We start from the raw sequence: 20,179 nt of genomic DNA, 5'->3' as shown, positions 1-20,179 counted from the left end.
TTCAGGCTGCCTTCCTGAGCTTAGTTTCCCTACTATCACCATCACTGTTGTCCCAGGTTTTTATATGCCCTTGATACTCTTCATGGCAGTCCTTCAAGAAAGCAGGATCCCCTGTCATGGATAGGGAAACTGAAGCTCATGAAGGTCACACAGCAGCCGAGCTTGAGCTGCGGGCCTCAAGGAGAATCCATCAAGAGGTAGACGCAGAAGTGGCCAGTGAAGTGAAAAACTTGAGAACTGATCCAAGCTAGTTGTGCTGGTATCCATTCTCGGAGTTTGGGGGTTGTGCCAGCTTATGACAACCTCACCACACTTGGCAGCTGACAGCAGGGTTCTCACTGGTCTCCAGCTACTCTCGTAGCCCTGGGGAGGCACCCTCAGCAATCTCCAAAATTCCTACCTCAGATTGTAGTGGCATGCAGGAGCCCACAGGAACTCAGGGATCAAACTGCCTACAGCTCTGCCTAGGAAAACCTGGCAAGCAGAGGATAGGTCTAGAGCAGAGGTTGCTATGCCTGGTCTTGGGAGATAGCATGGGGGAGATGAACGAGGAAGCCACCTCTAGGTTCATGCCTGGTGTATTAGCTACTTTTCTGTTGCTGTGATAAAACACCATGACTGAGTCGGGTTACAGAAGACAGTTGATTTGGGCTTAAAGTTTCCAGAGGAATGAGAGAGAGAGAGAGAGAGAGAGAGAGAGAGAGAGAGAGAGAGAGAGAGAGAATTGGACATGAGTCAAGACTGTAAACTTCCAAAGCCCACCTCAGTAACATACAAGGCCACACCTCCTAGACCTTCCCACACAATGCCACCATCTAGGGACCAAGTGTTCACACAGCTGAGACTGTAGGGGACAGTCTCATTTAAATCACTGTAGAGTCCCACTTTGTCACCTCCATAGGGTGACTCAGTGCCCACAGAAAATGCTTCTAGGGGGTCCGACCTGTGCACATGAGATTTTAGAGATCGCTTTGATGCATAGCCCCCTTGCTTGCAGATCATTTGAATAGCTAACTTGTCTTCCATCCCTATCTGCCTACTCCAAGGAGCCCAGGGTAGCCCTGACTGGAAGGCAGCATGGTATTTCCACTGCATTCTCAGCTGAATTCTAGGCTGAGTGGAGAGAAAGTAGTCGTAAGCCAGACATATAGTGACCCTGGCATGTGGCAGGACATGGGACTCTGAAGGACTTTTGGTGTCCTGTGGTCAGGATAGCTCTTGTGGCCACGTGAAACATGAATTGGAAGCCTGATTTTCCTCTCCTTTCTCTGTCCTTGACCCAGCCAGAATTCTAGTTCAGCCCCTAGTTGCCACCAGGGGGCACTCCATGCCTCTTCAGGAAAGGGGGGGTGTAGGTGGGGGGAGGGGTGCTCCCATGTAGGAGTCTGTAACTGGCACCCTAATTCCAGACAGAATCCCAGCACAGATAGATCTAGTAGCCACACCGTAGTTTTCAAGATCCTGAAGATGGGTGCAGGGCCCAGAGGGGTCTATAGCTGGCACAGTAATAGCACACAGCAAGGAAGACATGTCCTGGAAGCTCTGGGAGACCAGGAGCAAGAGTCCAGGCTAGAACTGGGTACTTTTTACAGGTAGGGTTTGGGAGGCACTTAAGAGGTTCTATGGCCTCTGTGGGCCAGGTGCTGTTAGGATGTGCAGAGGAAGCTGGAGGAGGTAATAAGGACCCCAAGTCCCTGTGAATGCCATCTCCACCTCCAAAGCCTGTGATTCCTCCCAGGCACACAAGAAGCCTTGTTTGATAGTAGTAGTGATGACTCCCATCCACTGTACACACAGAGCAGAACACAGCCCCTCTGGTTCATGTCTGACCTCCAAGAAGGAGGACCCCATAGGCATATGTGTCCAGGGACAGACCCTAAGGCAGCGAGAGCGAGTGAGTGAATCCACTCCACAAATCACTCACAGATACAATGAACTGTTTTATTTTTTAATTTAGTTTCTGTAGACAGTTGATTACATCTTGATGTATTTTGATTTTCTTGTCTTCCTTTTGTATTCTGAACACAGTGTTTTCTTGCATGTCAAACTTTCTGGAAGGCCTCCAAGTGCTTGGAGACCAGGCCTGGTGCTTGTGACTGGCCAGCCTGGCAGCCTCAGCTCCACCCCAGATTCTGACCGGTTGTGGCTGGGTAAGCCTGCCCCTATGGGCTCCATTTCATCATGGGCGTGGCCAGGGCTTTGCAGTGCTTCCTAGGAGTGCTGTACATAATCCTCCTGTTACCCAGGCGCTGCCACTGCCTAGGGCTTGTCATACATCCTTCAGTGTGTCACTAAGCCCCTCCAAAAGCTAGTTGTCGTCATTCTTGTTTTATAGTTAGGGAAACGGAGGCTTAGAGAGCCTAACTGTCATAGCCATACAAGAATCCAGAATGGCTCTCAGGGAGGGACTCAAACGGAACCTCTCTCTAGTCTTCCCTGCTATAGGCACACGACTGGCCTGTGTGTGCAGGCAGTAGAGGCTTCTGGAGGATTGAGCTCATCATGGCTTTCTGTGCTGGGCCTGCCATCCTACAGGTCCAGACCTCTCCTGGAGGAGCCATCTACTGAGGTTCTGAGGAGAGGCAGGTGCTGGCTGCAGGACTCTGACAAGTGGCTCAGTACCTAAGCAAATGAGGATGCTGTGGCCTGATGGCTCTGGGTGTCTACTACAATGGCTCAAGTGGCCAAAGGTGCAAGGGCAAGAAGCAGGGTTAAGGTCAGGTAATGGGAGGGGGAGGGGGAGTAGGCCTCACCAACATTTCCACTCTGGCTGTGTGGCACATGCCCTGGTCCTAAGAAGCCTGGGGGAATGTTGCCGTACCTGGACAGGAAAGTATAAGGGTACTGTCTACTGTGAAACTGCTGATCCTGGTCCAAGAGAAAGAATGCTAGGACTGAGTAAGTGGGAAAAGACCTAGTCATTTCTCATCACTGTGTGTGTGTGTATGTGTTGAGGGGGGATAAAGCAGCCCTTTCTCATACTGAACCAAAAGCTCTTTGGTCAATTCTCCAAATGTCCCAGAAATGGGTGCTAGAGCCTCATTCCTAGTCAGAGAAACAGAGGTAGGAAGGCCAGCTAGGGAAAGGCCAGGCAGATTGAAGACTTATTATCCCAGGTCATCTACCCAAGCCTGAGTAGGCCCTATGTCCTTTCTCCTGGGTCATGCTGAGTTTAGCATTTGTGAGGGAAGATGGCAATTGGGAAAGTCTGGGCTCTGTCTATACAAGGCACTGGCTTTCTCTGGATGGGCCTGGCATGTCACAGTGGCCTGTGATGAGCAAGGTGGTCCTGGTTGGCCAGCCTGATGCCTTCTTTCCCCAGATCCTGGGAACTTTGGGACAAAGATGCACACAGGCACTGCTGGTGCCCCTGCCCCATCTGAAGGCCATGGGTGGAGAGACCCCTCTGGTCTACAGGAGACAAACTTGCCCTATGTACTTGCAAGCCACTTCCTGTTCTGAGCAGCGGTTTCCAGATCTCCCCTGGGAAGCCAGCTCATTCTGCAGCCTCCTTGAGCAGCAGGCTTGCTGTCCTGCCCCTGGGTCTCCTCTAGAGCTGACCTTCATTTATCAGGTCCCACTACCCACTCCTCCCAGCTTTTGCATGTTCTCAGAGAGGGAGAGCACTTCTGGCACTGGAAAGTGCTTTGTCTTGGATGCAGCTGGTGGGAGCTAGTGTCCCCAATTGAGATTAAAAATTTCCCAGGCTAGGAGGCTAGTCTTGTGCTCCACTTCAACACACCACAACATCCCATCCCAGTAGGAGGAGAGAGCAGGCTGGGGAGGTCAGGCTTGTCTTAGCACTTAGAGGCAATTCACCAGTCTGCCAAAGCAAGGGTGCACCCTTCAAAATGCTGGGCCCCCATGCTAAGCTCAGAGGCTCAAAGCCCAGCATTGAGCATGGGCCTCAATGCTCCAGAAAGATGGACACCCTTCTCCTTTACAACAGCCCTACAGACTAGTTGGTTCCATCTGCCCTGGCCCTGGAGTGACTGTGGGGTTGGTCAGAGAGGTACTTTAACCAATACCAAGGAGTTCTTTCAGTGTCTATACAGGACTGTTTATGGCAGCATGAGGTTCCTCTTTTGTTTTTTTCAGGGCGCCTTCGGAGCACCTGTTATTCTTAATCCTGCTCCACAGGTCAGACATCTGTGGCTCACGCCCAGGCTGGGAGGGAGGTGGCGCTGGTTTCCACGTTTCCAGATTGCTAACAGCCCTGAGTGTGGGAGCAGTAATCTCCATCTTTCTATTTCAAGGGGACACTGCAAGTTTCCTTATCTGCACATTGGGCATATGGAGAGCCACAAGGAAGTGTGCACAATGCATCCACCTTGGTCCTAAAGTTCAATGCTAATAATTTTTGTTGTTTGCTACATTAGCCTCCTTCCATTTTAAGAGCTATCTAGCCACCTTATTTCCCAATAGAACTCTCCAGCCTGCTATTTTGTCCTCAACCTAATAACGGAGAGAGGATCAAGGGGTGGGAGGGGTTGGATATAGAAGATGGTGTTAGGGCATCTTGAGCTGTCTGTCCCCCATATATCTACAGGCCAGCATGATGGGCTCGGGTCATTAGGGCCAGGAGCTTGCTGAAGAGTTCACCCTCTTGTCACCATAGCCTGGTTCTTGGAACGGCTCTACCCTCAGACCAAGCACCGCAAACAGACTACACTCCCGGATCCCTCTTGCTCAGTAGTGTCAGTAGATCTTGGTGCCTCTCCCTTCAGCCTGGTGGCCTTCCTTTTCACTCCTGATGGCTGATACTGCCTACTTTGGGTCTGACATCTGAGAGGCTTTTAGATTCCAATGGCCTGCGTCCCTGTCTCCACGTTTTAGCCTTCCCTGAAGCCACTATTCCTGCAGAGACAGGTGTCCTTTGCTGTTCTTTAGCGAGATCCCAGCTCCCACCCCCATCAGGCCCCAAGCCCGGTCCTCCACCGAGACTACGGTACAGCTGACTCCGGGCAACAGGTCGTTGCGCACGACATGCATGGGCACGACAAAGCGCCGGGGCGCGTGTTCGCAACGCATCCTGCCTGGTGTCTCCCGAGACACGGTCCACGTCCTCCTGGCCCCAGCGTAGGCCGGGCAGCAGTCCCACCGCGCTGTGCTTCCTCTCGGCAACCAGTCCAACCCGGGCGTCCTCATTGGCCCCACGCCCCGTCGCCGGCCATTGGTCCGCGGTCCCAATTTACATAGACCGATCTGGCCCAATCGGCGTGCAATGCCTACTTAACATGCACGATGGCCTCCAGTCAGCGAGCACCGGGGCTGGGCCACCACGTGCTGTTGCTAAGCTTGGGCTTCTAAATTGTTACTACTGGAGCCAGCCTATCCTAGCCAAGCTTCGCATCTGTCAACATTCTCAGCCCAGCCCGAGACGTTCGGCCAGGCCCTATTGGGCAAGGCTAGACAAGAACCCGCCCCCTAAGCCGGAGCGCCCACACCTATTGGCTGCGTCGACTGCTTCTCGACTTATGTGTCAATTTGAGGGCCTGAGGCGGAGGGTGGCGGCCCAGCACTGGAGTCCGCGAGTCGGGCTGGTGTGCCGCCAGGCGCGGGGCGTGCGGCGAGCAGAGCCGGCAGGAGCGCGCCGGGCAGCCGCCGCCGCCGCCGTCCCGTGCGCGGGCGGCAGGATGGAGCTGAACTCTCTGCTGCTGCTGTTGGAGGCGGCCGAGTACCTGGAGCGTAGGGACCGAGGTAGCCCGCGCCCCTTTGTGCCAGGGTGGGCGGGCGGCGGGCGGGCGCAGGGGGCCGCTGACCGCACCGTCTGTCCCGCAGAGGCCGAGCACGGCTACGCCTCCGTGCTGCCCTTCGACGGCGACTTCGCTAGGAAGAAAACAAAGACGGCCGGCCTGGTGCGCAAGGCCCCGAACAACAGGTACCGCCCCCAACCCCCCACCTCCCACCCCCGCGCGCTGTGCCAAGCCAGCTCGGGCCGGCCCCGCCCGAGTGTCCCCGTCCTTTCTGCGTCCCCAGTACAGTCCTGCGCGCACCCGGGCGGCCGGCCTGGAGGAGGTGCCGGCCCCGCCCGCGCGTCGCCATCTTCCCGCGGCCGCGCCTCCCCGCCGCCGTAAACAGTGCCACGCGTACAGCGGCCGCGCTCACCGAGGGCCGTTCTGGACTTTTCCAGACCGGAGAGGAGTTGTCAGTTGATGCCGACCGCTACTCCCTAGTTTGAGCCTAACTAGGGACTCCTCCGTCCCTTGCACTTCTTGGAGCTGGCTTTGCTCTTAGGCCCAGCACCGTATCCCCAGGAGCCTGGACAGAGACCTCTCCCTGGCTACTACCTAAGCGTCCTGCGCAGCCTATTGACAAGGAAACTCCAACCAAAAGCATAGGGCTGGTTTTGTCGCGAAGAGCTGCAGGGAGCTATTTCTCCCAAAAGTCCCAGGGCTCAACTACACTCTGTTTGCTTTGGCCTTGTGTTTTGGAGGAAGCCCTGAAGCTGAGGTTTAGGTATGGCTAGGACTGTTAAAGGTTCCACCCTCCTGGCTGCAGTAGAGCCATGGCACACCTGACACTGTCTGGGGGCTAACTTTGGCCCAACTACTCCTGTGTGGTCAGTCTGAGAGCTTCCTTAGCAGGCTGGGGGCTTCAGGGCCCCTTGGCAGAGGGTGCGGCTCATTCCTGTGGCCTGTCTGTTCTTGGGAAACAGAGAGGCTGGCACAAGGACCCATTTCTGTGGTGTCCTAGGCCTGGCAAAGAACAGGTTGAATTACCAACTGCCTGAGTCCCAGCCCCTGGTCTCCTGCTTTGGGCAGTTTGCAGAAGTACTTAAGTGTGTTGGAGGCCTCACTGCCACAAGCTTCCACAGTGAGATGGCCTGGACCCGGCTTCTATCTGCCCTAAACCCCAGGTTTGGGAGCTCAGCTTCCTGTGGCATGGAATACCCACAGCTGATAGGAATGGTGGTAGCATTCCTGAGCTGAGGCCCTTGAATGCTTCTGCCATACACAAGTAAGCAATCTGACCCAGCCTTGTAAATGAAGCCTTATTTTGATCTCCATTTTACAACCGAGGAAGCCAAGGCATAGACAGATTCAGTTACTTGTGTAGGACTGCTTAACCACCTCTGTTCCCTGTTCCTGGATGAGGTCCTAGCCATCCACCTTCTGCTGGGATGGAGAACTGGGTGCAAGGGGCAGGGGATGCAAAGGGCCCCTCTGACTTGACTTGGGTGCACCTCCCCTAAAGCTTCCTCGGACGGAGTGTACTCCTTCAAGAGCTAAAGTCTTAGGGTGGCAGACACAGCCCTTCCCTCCCCGGTCACTGCTCAGAGGCTATTCTCAGCCAGCTCAGTTGAGAAGCTGGGATTTCAGATGTGGAAGGGCAGTTCTGAACCTATAAGGTTTCTGTGTCCTGGCAAACTGAAGGACAGGCCCTGGTATAGCAGGCTAGGGTGAGAGATGGCTAGGTCTCTAATGGCAGTGACTCCGTGGGAGGGTGCCTTTAGGGTCAAGTTCTTTGAGAATATAAGCAGAAGGTGGTACCCAGGCAGCATCTGATACAACCATGGCCTCTCCTCAGGCACAGGTACCTTTTAGAACTTGTGTGACAAGCGCCCCACACCCCACACCCCAACAGGATCTCTGGACTCAGAAAGAGTTCCAAGAAAGGCCAATCCACATGCTGCTAAAGAGTGGCCCTCTGGTCCAGGGATTGGGAGCTGATAAGACAAGCAGTATCCTCTGGTGCAGGAGGTGAGGGGGCTCCTCTGGTGCAGGAGGTGAGGGGGCCCCTCAATTCTGAAGGCTCCTGCCGACCCTAGCCGGCTACATAAACTAGCCGTCCTGCAGACCCAGTCAGGCTGCCATTTAGAGAACTGAAAGACAGGTTCTCCAGAGGCCATTAAGGAGTTTCTGCATTGCCTTCTCGGCTCTGGTTGACCTGTGGAGGGATTCTGAGGCTCTGGCCCAGCCCAAGTGACTAGCAGGTTTTGGAAGAGCTGAGGAATCCAGGGCCTGAGGGAAGATAGGTGAGCTAGTACCCTGATGGCGTCAGAGGATGATGGGCCAGGCAGGGTGTACACACTTTTTGGTAAAAGATCCCAGATCCAGGCTCTAGAGCAACAGAGGAAGGGACAGGTGGGCAGCAGCAGAGCACAGGGAGGGCCTTGGTCTGGGTGTGTCCTGCGCTTTCTGCTCATAAGTGCAGCAGTCCGGGGAGCTAGAAGCCTGTGTTGGTCTGTGACATTCCCTTAGACTGAGAGTCACTTGGAAACCTGAGTGACACCTGTGGTGTTCAGAAGTCTGGTCTGGGTGAGTGGGCTTGGCCAGTGGGGTTCAAGCAGCCCATGGGGTCACTGTTCCCAGGGATGGTAAAGTTGGTCTCAGGGTTACTTATTCTACATAATGCAGCTCCTGAGAGAAGGGGGAATGGCCATCTTCTATGTCCTGCTATGTACCTACAGGCCCAGAAAGAATGCATTTCTCACAAATGCCCCCGTAAGCTGACTTGGCTTTAAAAGCTTTGTCCTGGGTATTCCCGTCTGTATGGCAGAGTGGCCATGGGAGGACATGATCATCTTGTCTTCTGAGGGCCTGACCTTCATGTTGCATGCTCTGACCTGCCATTGGTTCTCTCTGTGTGGCTTGTATTACTTATAAGGACACAGCTGGCCTCAGATAATGGGGAGCTGAGGGAGGTGGCTGGGCACCTGGGTATCCCTGCCAACCAGAGCCACCATAGGCCTGTGTGGTCATCAGACCCTTAGATCTACTTGTATTTCTGTGCCTTGCCCCTCGCCCCATGTGAGGTCACCCTAGCCTTTGATAGGCAGCTGTATACCTGCCCTAGCTCTTAGAATCCGAAATATCCTGAACCTAGAGCCTCCTAGCCACTGCGAGGGCTCCTAGCTCTCCACAAAGAGCCACTGTTATTTGTGCTCCTGTTGTTGGGCCTCGGAGTGAGCCCTGTCTTTCTATCTCTCTAAACAGGTCTTCACACAACGAACTAGAAAAGCACAGGTAAGTGCTACCCCCATTCCCATGTGAGCTACTTGATTGACTGCCTTCTCAACCCCCCCCCCCCCCACATTGAAGGGTACTTTTGCTGACCTGACCTGTTGGGGTTGCCGGACTAGGCTCTAGGCTCTGGACAGGCCAGTTCTAGAGGGGACTAGGTTCTGATCTCAGGCAGTTTTAGATTGGCAGGCAAAGGCTGGGCTCAGGCCATACTCTTTGGTGTTTAGCGTGGGGTCAGAACTGGACTTGAACTTGGAGCTCCTTGTACTGGTACCAATCTGAGTTGGCTCCCTGGAAGAGGACATGGGTGTAATTGGGTATGCCTAAGCCCCTTTGGAAACTTTGCTTCAGCTCTCAGTACCATGGCCTTGGTAGGGGATTCATTCCTTTACCCCCTTCCCTCTGTGCCTTTTGGGGTCTGTTTTCTAAGGAGCTGTGATGCTCTGCATGACTGGAGCGTCACAGGACAGCAGCCCCAGGCTTTATCCCTGTACCCTGGCTCTAGTCAGCTCCTGGTATGGCTGGTGGCCCATAAGGCTACTTCACTTTGTCATTTGCCTCTTCCCTCTGTCAGTGGTGACAAGGTGTGGCTAAACCCTGGGAGTTGGGAGGTGAAGATCTTGTGGCTGCCAGCAATAGCCTAAGTGGAGGCAGAGGTATTTTAGGCCAGGCAGCCAGCCCCATAAGCAGTAGACCCCATGCCAGAACCAGGGAAAGCCCCTGAGGGATAGCAGGCAATACCTCTCTCCTGACCTCCGCTTTTATCAATAAAGTGGACGAGTTCTGTCTTGCCTTCTTGGTGTTTGGGGTTGGGGGTGGGGTACTTAACTCTGTATCCTAGATGATCCCTCCTGGGTACACTGGAAAGGTCTGGAGCCCAGCCAGTTCTTTCCTTTTCCCCTCCCCCCTCCCCCATGTCTGCGCCCAGTGCAGCGCCAACTTCCGCTCTCCCGGGATTCAGGACTCTAGTAGGGGCGGGTGGCTGGGCAGGGACAGAACACCATGTTCCCTGAGGAGATGCATTTCCTGCAGTGGCTTGTGTGTTTGGGGGGTTCCCAAGGGGCCAGGCCACAGGGATGGAAGCCAGAGTAAGGCAAGCTCAGGGTTGCTCCTAGGTCAGAAGAGATGAACCCACCTTGTCCAGACTCGGGCACAATGTCCTGGCCTGTGTGAGGACTTCCTGGAAGCAGTGTTTGGGAGGACCCCTGATAGGGAAGACAGATGAGGAGTGCCATGGAGGCAAGAGTGAGTACGAAGCAGCCTCTAGGGAGGATAAGGGCTGACCTCTGACCTCTGCAGACACCTGTTGACCTTAGTCTTGGTCTTTACCATTCTCCATAAGCCTATAGTTAGACTGGGTTTCATAGAGGCTCTTAGTTTAAGACAGGGTAAGATTTTCCGGGCATCCTGGGGCTCTCTGACACCCACTTCAGAGTAGGCCCTTCTACCTAGCTGACTGGGCCATAGATGTAGACAGCTCTGAGAAGTCCGCATGCTTGGGGCCTGGGTCCTGGTAAGCACATCAGTCACAGCTGGCTATAGAGCGATGCCAGGTGTTCCTGGATGCTGGCTGAAGGAAGGGCTGTGTGTTGTCCTGAGGAAGGAAGGAAACGCCTGGCTAGCTGCCCAGAAGGCCAGAAGAGGCAGACCCTGGATGCTGCCTTCACCGGAAGTGTCTGTCAGAGACTCAGGTGGGCCTGTGGGACTTCCCCTTTTGGAGCTTCGAACAGTACCCACCCACCCTACCCACTACCCCTGTAGGTCAGTATTTCTGGTAGATTTGCCACGGTGGCACTTGCTGCTGACCTAAGGGCCTGGAAGCCCTCCTAGACTCAGCTCTAAGTTGTGGTCGTTAGTATTGATGAGAGCTGCAAGTGTTCTTCCTGGCCCTTAGCACTCCTGGAATGTCTCGGTACATGAAATGTCAGAGGTCAGATCTAAGCCCTCAGCTAGGCCCCTAACCCTAACCCAGGCACAGAGATAGTTTTTCAGGCCTGCCATAGCACCCTTGGCATGCTTGTGCCCACAAGTGCCTGATGCAGCCATGTGGAACCACACAAAAGACATGTTTGTTAGCAACAGCTAGAAGATGCTAATAAATAGAAAAGAATGGGGATTCCCTTTCCCCATCCCACTGACTGCAGTGGCATTTGCCACTGCCTTTGCTCCAATAACCTGGTCAGGAATCTATCTCTGCCATCCAGCCAGGACTGGAGCCCACGTGTGCTAGGGGACCCTGGCGTGGAGCCGAGCTCCAACCCCTGCTCTTGGGCCTTCTTTTGAGGAGTAGGGGTTTTGGTGAGACAGTAGGTGTTGCAATGTCAAATGGCTGAGCTGTGAGGAGAAATGGGGCTGTTGCTGATAGAAATGCAGGAATTCCAGAAGGAGTTCTGCCTCCTTTAGAAGCACAGGGGCTTGACAAGTCTGGGATGCATAGGGTCAGCCATGAATGTCTTGAGTCTGGTGTGCTATAGTGACTTTAGGGAGGATATAGTGAGATCCCAGAGCATCTCAGACTCTATGACTGTGATGCTCATAATTGATCTTCCCCACATCCCCTCACAAGCTACAGGCTCAGCCCAGGACTATGCTTGGGTTGACATATTAGTTTTACATTGCTTGTGTATGGTCAGGTGACTTTTCTTTGTCTCTTGAAGAAAACCTTTTTCTAAAATATTGCTCATGTGCTTCCTGCACCCTACCCAGAGACCTTATCTTTGGTTACCTGGAGGCCCCTGAGATGATAAAGGGCCTTTGTTACCCACTCTTCCTACTTGGAATCATTCAACCCCATGTAAGTACTCCAGACCTGTGTCCACGTACGGGCAGCCTCCCTGGCCTCGGAGCCTGTAAAGGCCCACAGCCATCGGATCCCCAGTTCCCTCTGATCTGAGTATTGTTGAGCTGAGTCTTCAGATGCTCGGGGATGGTTCTATAGAACCCAGATGCTAGAAGTAGACTAGAAGTACTGTCAAGCGGTCTGGGCCAAAGAGGTGGTGCTTCTCCCACAGGAACAGTGACAGGTCCTCATGCGCCACTAAGCCACTTCCAGCCACCTCTTTACATTCCATTTGGTACAGAGGAGAAAGTGAGCATTGGCTCATTTGTTTGCGTTTTCATTGCCTGATTTCCTGTGGGATGGAGTCTGTTTTCATGTTAGATTTGCCCTTTTGTCTTCTGCAACTCTGCTCATTGTTACACAGAGGCAGTGTTTTTTTTTTTTTTTTTTCATGTGTATGAGCACAAGATATCACTAATACTAACTGTTTTGTCTTTTATATGTATCGCAAGTGTGTTCCTACTGTTACTTGTCTTTCAGCTGTGTTTCTTTCTTGTACAAATGTGTCTTTCTCTGATTGTAAAAGTAAATGTGGGGCTTTTAAAAGCATAGAAAACCTGGAAAATACAGACTAGCACAAAGCTAAAGAAATAAAGGTTGCCAGCCGCATCCCTGGAGATGCACGCTTCCTGTGCTTCATTGTGTTCTGTGGAGTCTCTTGTGTGCGTCTGCTCTTTTTATTTTTTAAACAAAAGTGGGTCACTTGTCACATATGTGGTTCTGTATCCTAATGTTTCCACTTAACACTCATGAACTGGAAAGGCAGATATACTGAAACAACAGTGTGGTCATCTCTAAAACAGGGAACTTGGGAATACTTTGTTTCTTGTCAATTTGCACTTTCTGTCAGTTTGCAGAAAGCCATAGCTGCTGACATGATTAAGTGGTTATAGGAATTGCTGTGTAATAAGTACACCTGGTGAGAAGGGTTCACAGTCCTGTCCTATACCTGCCATATCCCAGTGATGGCCTCAGACAACGGAATCTATCTCGGGGAGGCTCCACCTCTGCTCTCTTGCCCAGCTCTATTCTCTAGTCCCTTCAGTTCCTAGGGTTGGATGCTCACTGTGCTGGAAGCAATGAAGCTGAGATCTGGACTCTGGGAGGGTAACCATGCAGGCAGTAGCATGGAGCCAGGAGCCTCTCTATGGTGAGATTGAAGATCCTCTAGCCTTTCGACAGAATCTAGGGCTTACACAACTCTCATTCACACCCTGCCACCTGGCTAAGCCCAGCCCCAGTCCTGTGTCTAAGAAGTTCTTCCAAAGGTCTAACTCCAGTTCATCAAAAGGACTTTTAGGCCTCCTCAGGGTGCTGGGTCAGGATGCTAGACAAGAAAGTGCTTTGTCAGCACTGGGTACAGATGGAAAAGCATGATGGCCTACCCTCTCTGTGTGAGACTGTTAACATCTCTCTACAGTCTTCCTGTTCCCTTCTCTGTCCAAGAAATGGCTGTTTCTGCCTGCTGTCTTTCCAAAGTCTCGTTAGGACTGATGGAATCTGTGGGTATGCTTGGGCTCTGTGACTAGGGCACAGACAGAAACTTTCAGCATGACGGCACTCTTTGTTTTTAATTAAAAATCAGTATTTTTCATACAATATATTCTAGTCTTGGTCCCCTCCCAGATCTTCCCGACCTCCCCACCCATCCAACTCTACACCTCCTTTTTCTCTGTCTTTACAAAGCAAACAGACAAATTAAAAAACAAAACACTGTTAAAGGAGTATGTGTGGGCACTGACCATGAGGGGACAGTTGGGCAGCAGGCTAAATCTTCAAAAAAAAAAAAAAAAATCTGTTCCTGACTTGCCAGTTACACTTTTAAGAATCTGTCCAAAGCAAGCCATACTAACTTAGAAACCACCTTGGCTTTCTATAGGACCTGGCTAACTCCATACTTGGGCATTACTTGGGAAGAACACTGGTTTCCTGCAGATAGTGGTCAGGTGAAATATGCAGACACAGCAGCAGTGCCTGCTGTTCATGGTAGTGTCAGAGATGGCCTCTGGAGGGGAACTTAGGGACCCCTTTAGGCCAGGCAGCAAAGCTTTGCAGCCATATGAACAAGTACTAGGAACTAGGGCTCCAGTTTTGTGAAAAAAATAGATTCACACAAATGGATATAGGAAGAAAAATCTAAAATAATGCAATTTCAGATGAGACCACAGACTCGGCAGAGAGAGCTGGTCCTCAGCACCCCCTTAACCTTATCAACTCATGTTTTTGTGATGACAAGAACACACTGTATAGGGAAAATAAGGTGATACAGTATTTGTTCCCTGGGCTCTTAGGCCCTGTGGGATCCATGGACACCATATCCATAAAGGTATCTGTGGCAGGCTGCTCCAGAGGGGAAGTATTATCTAGGTCAGGAGGGAATTCCTGGAGAGGGATCTAGCTACTTCAGCCTTGAGGTAGAGTATGGGGCAATCCCAGGCCCAAAGGCAAGCCTATAGCAGCACAGAGGCCCATGGAGGGCCCAGCTGGCCACTTCCCACCTTGCACCAGACACATAAGCCTAGTTCTGTGGGATTTGCTGCCTAGCTTGATAGTCTGTCTCTGGCTCTTTCAGACGAGCTAAACTCAGGCTCTACTTGGAGCAGCTCAAGCAGCTGGTACCCCTGGGCCCTGACAGCACACGGCACACTACTCTGAGCCTTCTGAAGCGTGCTAAGATGCACATCAAGGTAAGTCTCATCAGTTACCCTTATGTCCCCCAGCCATCCTCACCCTTGGGCACCACTGGTTCAGAGGACCTGGAGGTGGGTGGTGGAGCCACCTAGCAGGTATGTGTCAGGAGCTTATGGGGAGGCCCAGTGGGAGCTGATTGGTGGGGTGGAGGTTATGTGATTTGTGTTGGGTTTTGTTGAGGGGTGATTGGCAGGGAGATGGTGTAATTGGCTGGACAGGCTAGACTCCAGACTGTTACAGATAGTTCTATATAACACTGGGCTATGGAAGGCCAGCTATTGGAAGAAGAGGCAGAGTTGAGGGAGGAACAAGGGGTCATTGCATGTCTTCATAGACAGTCTGACTGCGAGCAGGTAACATTTAAAAAGAATGGGGGTTGGTGGTAGAGGCTTTTCTTGGGAGTTATGGGGTTACACTGAGGGAGATATTACCTGAGGCAATCCCTCAAGGCCTTCAGACTGAAATCTGCTTATTTAGTATTCTTGGGATACTAAATATGGATATTTGGGTCAACCATTGTAGGTCTCTTTCCCTTAGAGGAGCTCTCCTGCCTCACAGGTGTGGACTTGTAGGTTGGGTGGTAGTAGCCTTGAAAGGGTTAGATCCAAGGCCCTTGGGTTTTAATAGAACAACAGTGTCTCAGGTGGGTCCCCACACAGGAAGGGTTTAGGAAGGCAGGAAGGTCTGCCTTACAGGATACACAAGGCCTCCTTGCTGGTGTTTTCCTTGCAGTTTTCCCACTGCTGTTCCATTCTCAGATGCGGCAGGTAGTCTTAGAGAAAGCCCAGTAGGAGCTCATAGTAGGGTTGGAGGGAGGCGCTTGCCAAAGTTTGGATGATGCTGTTTCAGGGCTTGAAAGCCCATGCGTTTCCACTTCCTGGGGCTGGCTAGCAGCACTGGGCAGCATCCTACAGCAAGTCATCAGGCTGAGTGTGGAAGACCAAGCGGTGTAACTGGTCACCTTGCTGGGGTGAGGAGGGGCATATTAATAAGCCTTTGGCTGGGCACCCTGTGGCTTTGTCTAGCAGGCCATGTTATATGTAAGGATCCTGCCTGTGCAGCTTCTGTGCAAGGTGCTTACTCCTTTTTGGCTATGGGCTCACAGACTACCCTCTATCCCCAGAAACTGGAGGAGCAGGACCGCAGGGCACTGAGCATCAAGGAACAGCTTCAGCGGGAACATCGCTTCCTAAAGAGACGTTTGGAGCAGCTATCAGTGCAGAGTGTAGAGCGTGTGCGCACAGACAGCACTGGCTCTGCTGTCTCCACAGATGACTCAGAGCAAGGTGAGTGCCCAGGCAAGCAAGGTAGGAGCTGGGCAGCCCAATCCTGGCCCCTGGTGCAGGTATCCACAATGTTCCAGGGGAACAAGGAAGTACCTAAGGTGGGATGGTGCTAACGGTGATAAGGTGCCCATGCCACCTGAGCTAACTGCTGGTGGTACTGCAGTAATCTCACAGCCTTGCACAGAGAAGGGATGGGATGAAGACAATGAGGCACAGAGGCCATGACAGGGCTATGTGAAGGCAGAGGATGACTCACTACTGGGCAGCATCCCAGACTTTGTCTGGAAGCATCCTCGCATCTTCCACCTCAGAGCCCAAAGGACCTCTTTTATCTCCCGAACCCAGGCTCCATTTCCATAGAAGGGAACTGTGGGCTCTAACTTGGGAGCCTCAGGCTGGCTTCCTTGGAAGAGGCCATCCTGACCCATCCTCTCTCTGTTCTCTCAGAGGTGGATATAGAGGGCATGGAGTTTGGCCCTGGAGAGCTGGACAGTGCTGGCAGCAGCAGTGATGCCGATGACCACTACAGCCTACAGAGCAGTGGCTGCAGCGACAGCAGCTATGGGCACCCTTGCAGGCGGCCTGGCTGCCCTGGCCTTTCGTAGGCTCCATGTCCTTTGCTTCTTGGCCCACCTGCCTGCTCACCTAGCCAAGCGTCTCAGCCTTCCAATCCTCCCTTGACTGAAGCCAGCCTCGTCATGGGCCTACTGCTGTGCCATTCTCGAAGCTACAGCTGCTGCCTGGTCTGCCTGCCTCTGCCTGCCCACCCTTCGGTCAGGACTCAAGTTGCCTGCCCCTTCTCCGCCGGGCAAGACCCCATGCAGGGAAGCAGTGTCAGGCTCTTACATCCTGGAGCCCAGCGTAGCCACCCACAATCTGTTCTCAGATTCCTAATCATTCCAGAAGTATTAAATATCATTTCTACATCTCGGCAGGATCCGTGTAGGGGCCTTAATGACCACCATAGGGAGCTTGAACCCCAACATCGGATCCCAGGAGAGAGGAGTGGACTGAGGAAAGGAAGGAAGGAAGGAAGGAAGGAAGGAAGGAAGGAAGGAAGGAAGGAAGGAAGGAAGGAAGGAAGGAAGGTGCTGCTGTCCGTCTAATCATCTATCCATCTACTTGTTGATCCACATAGTGTGGACAGAGGGATCTGTGAGGGGTAGGACTTGGATGAGCATCTGGTGGGTGGCCTCCTTTTCCATGGTGTCAGGAGCCATGGGGATGCTCCTGGAGTCTGGCTGGACCACCTCAAACCAAGTTGGGTGGCTTCTGCTCTTTTAGGACCATCAGATGTATGCACACATGCCTAGGCTCACACCCACAAGCACAAATACACATGGACGTCAGAGAATGTATGTGTTGAGATAGTTGGCCTGAGGTCACTTGGAAATGGTGGCCCCCTAACCTGTGCCTGACTCTCACTCAGGCCCCTGCTCACCTGGGCCAGTCCAGACGGCTCTGCCTGGTCTGCACAGGAAATAGGGCTTTTCTTCCTGGCAGGGGACTGGAATAAGCTGTGTGGCAAGCTGAAACCACTGGGTCCTCCAAGCTTTCTCAACTTCCTTTCTTAAGAAAAGAAAAAAAGAAAAAAAAAAAGTGCAACAGGGAGCTCCCAGAAGGGGCCTCACGAACCCTGCCCAGGGCAGCCTCAGCTGGCAGAGGCTTTACCCAAAACACAAAACAGAAACATTTTTAAAAAGAGAGAAAAGCTCTGAAGACTCGCCAAGGGACATGAGTGTGTGCCGCCTCTATTTCCTGTATGAGATTTTTGTACTCTATTTTCCTAGCCATTGTTGTGTCCTTGTTTGCTGAGGGGTGGGAGCGACCCAGCGTCTCAGGGACCCATCCTCTGCACATGTCATAGTGTGCCTTGTGTTCCCTGTCTCACTCCACCCACTGCCACCAGCATGCCCGTGTGGTTTATGGGATGCACCAGGCCTCCTGGTAGGTGCCCCCCTCCCAGTAGCTGCAGCCTCCTGGGAGGGACATATGCATGCCTGTGTGGCTCCTATGGCTGATTCCTGTATCCTGCAGGGCTATGACCTGGCCTCCAGTGGTGCCTCCATGGTAACTGGCAGGGTGGCTGTGCCTGAAAGTTCGGTGACAGCAGGCCTGCTAGCATAGGGCCTGGAGTGTCAGCCATGGGCAGCTTATAAATACACAGTTCTGGAAGTAGTACAGGCCTGTCCAGGAGGCTTCAGTTGGCCTTTCGATACTAGAAGACCTTGTCTCTATGGGCACCACACAGCAATATTTGGGTAGTGGCCACGGGCTGGCCCACAGCAGCACCTGCCACCTCCTCTGGTGCATTTGTAAACAATTTCCAGACTGTGGAGAAATAATTCTTTATCTTCAGTCATGCCAATGAGCATCCTAGGGTGAGAGGCAGAATGAGTTCCCAGAGACAACTCTGGCATAGAACCTGCTCTTTGGGCACTCAAAATGACAGGTGGGCAGCAGGCCTGGGTAGGCGTCCCTGGAATAGAAAGGTAGTCAATATCCTAGTAAGCTGGTTCTGTCAACATTTTCTGCCCAACTGGGGGCTTCACTGTCTGCCTGAGCACATCCCCCAGGCATTTGTCTTGAGCACACCTACCCTTAGCACAGGACTCTGTTTAAAGGACCCACAACTCCAGGGCTCCTAATGTGCCCTGAATTCTTAGATTATCAACTCCCTGCTCCATCTCCAGCACCTGAGATTCTGCTTCCACCCCTGACAGCAGAGCCCACTCCTGGTGACCAGATTGGTCCCCTTGGCTGAATTTTGTGGCAGCTCAGCCCTTTGCCTTTTCAGGCCATGGATCCCATGTAGCCTGGGAGTTGGCCTCCTCAGTCACCCAGGGGTGCTAGCCAGCTGCCCCTTCCGCTAGCAGGCATGTGAGGGGTGGTCTATAGGCATGGGGGCTGGTGCTAAGAGTTACATATCTATTACTCCTCCTGCTCTCTACCATTTGCACAGTATGGCCATTACTGGTAGCCACGGATTCAGCCAAGGCTATTGTGTGTCTGTGGAAAGAAAGCTGGACCAAAATAGCTGCTGCTATGTCCTCCACCTGCACCTGTCCATGCGAGCCATGTGGTGCGCCATAACAGAGTCTGTAACTCCAGGCTCAGGCTTGGGCCTCTTTACTAGGAGGTGGTCCAGATGTACCAGACCCACCATCCTGCTGCAGGCCCAGCTGGTCTAGCAGGAGAGGACACAGAGGTTTTTGTCTCTATACGGGCCCTCGGCCTGTCTCTGTATTTCTAACCTGCAGGTGCTTGAGCTTGCCTTTCTAGGCAGATGGAATTGTGCACCAAACTGTGGCTGGGCAGTCTCTACCTTTCTGTGTGCCCCAAGCCTTCCCTGCCTCTGGTGGGTCAGTTAGCCTCTCACCCCTTGTGCCTGCACAGAGGGTCTTGATCCCAGGCCAGCAAGCAAGTTTTCAGGCCTCTAAACTAGGGCACTAGGGCAGGTTCCGTGCCAGAGTCGGGGGCTACACAAGGGGCCTGGTGCCAGTGCAGTGGGTGAGTTATGAGACCTGAGCTGCAGACTGGAATGGGACCCCATCCCACCTGTCTAACAGATGGGGCTGTGCTGTGTCATTCTGTCATTGTAATATAAATACAGATTTTTATACCTCATTTTTCTGGTTTCTAGTTCTTTCTTTCTATCTGCTCTGCTTTGCTCCTTTCTCTCTAGCTTCAGCTAGAGGGACTGACTCACGGGAGCCAGGGTCATCCTGGCCCTTGGGAAGCAACCGTCACGTCCACAACCTCCATTTACTGGGAAGCTGAGCAGCTCTGTGTGAAGGCTTGGGTGGAAGTACCACACAGCCTGCTTTACGCCAGGTGTTCTTGTTGTTGGACTAGGACATTGTAGGCCCAAAGATAGCCCCAGTCCTTAAGGGTGCTATGCTGGCCAGATGCCCTCTGCAGAGAAGTAGCTGGGTCTCCAGATTACACTCCAAGGACTCCTCCAGTCTATCCCAGCATCCTTAAGCGGACTCAGGCCTAGCTTCTGCCTTCAAGACCTACACTGCTGAGGTAGAAATGTGGGCAGTTGTGCTTCAGTGCTAGCATGGGGATTTAGGGTTCGGAACTGACCTCAGAGCAGCTGTGAGGTGGTTAGAACACACACTGGAGAGAAAACAGGATAGTGTTGCTGACACTCCACTGCCTTCAGGGAGGCTCCAGCCCATTGGCATGAATCCTGGTTCTGGTTCTTGGAGGACTCAGTGTCCTCCCAGACAGATGAGTGCACTGAGGCTCGTCCTTCAAGGACTTGCCACCTTGAATACCACAGAAGGCGTGGATCAGGACTTCCAGAGAGGATGGTGTTACCACACTGAACCCTCTGTAGAGCCCATTGGAGATGGCCTAGCGGTACCTGCTAGAAAGTTTTAATGTGGAAC

General features: G+C 52.7%; 1 protein-coding gene across 1 annotated transcript; it reads left to right on the top strand.

Moving 5' to 3' along the window:
• Positions 1-5,485: 5,485 nt before the first annotated feature.
• Mxd4 (MAX dimerization protein 4) lies at positions 5,486-19,409 on the top strand. The gene is made up of 6 exons (XM_021210662.2): positions 5,486-5,700; positions 5,782-5,881; positions 8,940-8,969; positions 14,378-14,492; positions 15,620-15,782; positions 16,230-19,409. Exons 1-6 carry the CDS (start codon positions 5,637-5,639, stop codon positions 16,385-16,387), a joined length of 630 nt encoding a protein of 209 aa, XP_021066321.1. The 5' UTR covers positions 5,486-5,636; the 3' UTR covers positions 16,388-19,409.
• The last annotated feature ends 770 nt before the right edge of the window (positions 19,410-20,179 follow it).

Source organism: Mus pahari, chromosome 13 (assembly GCF_900095145.1).
Source record: "Mus pahari chromosome 13, PAHARI_EIJ_v1.1, whole genome shotgun sequence".
Lineage (NCBI taxonomy): Eukaryota > Metazoa > Chordata > Mammalia > Rodentia > Muridae > Mus > Mus pahari.
This window is presented reverse-complemented; position numbering and strand designations above follow the sequence as displayed.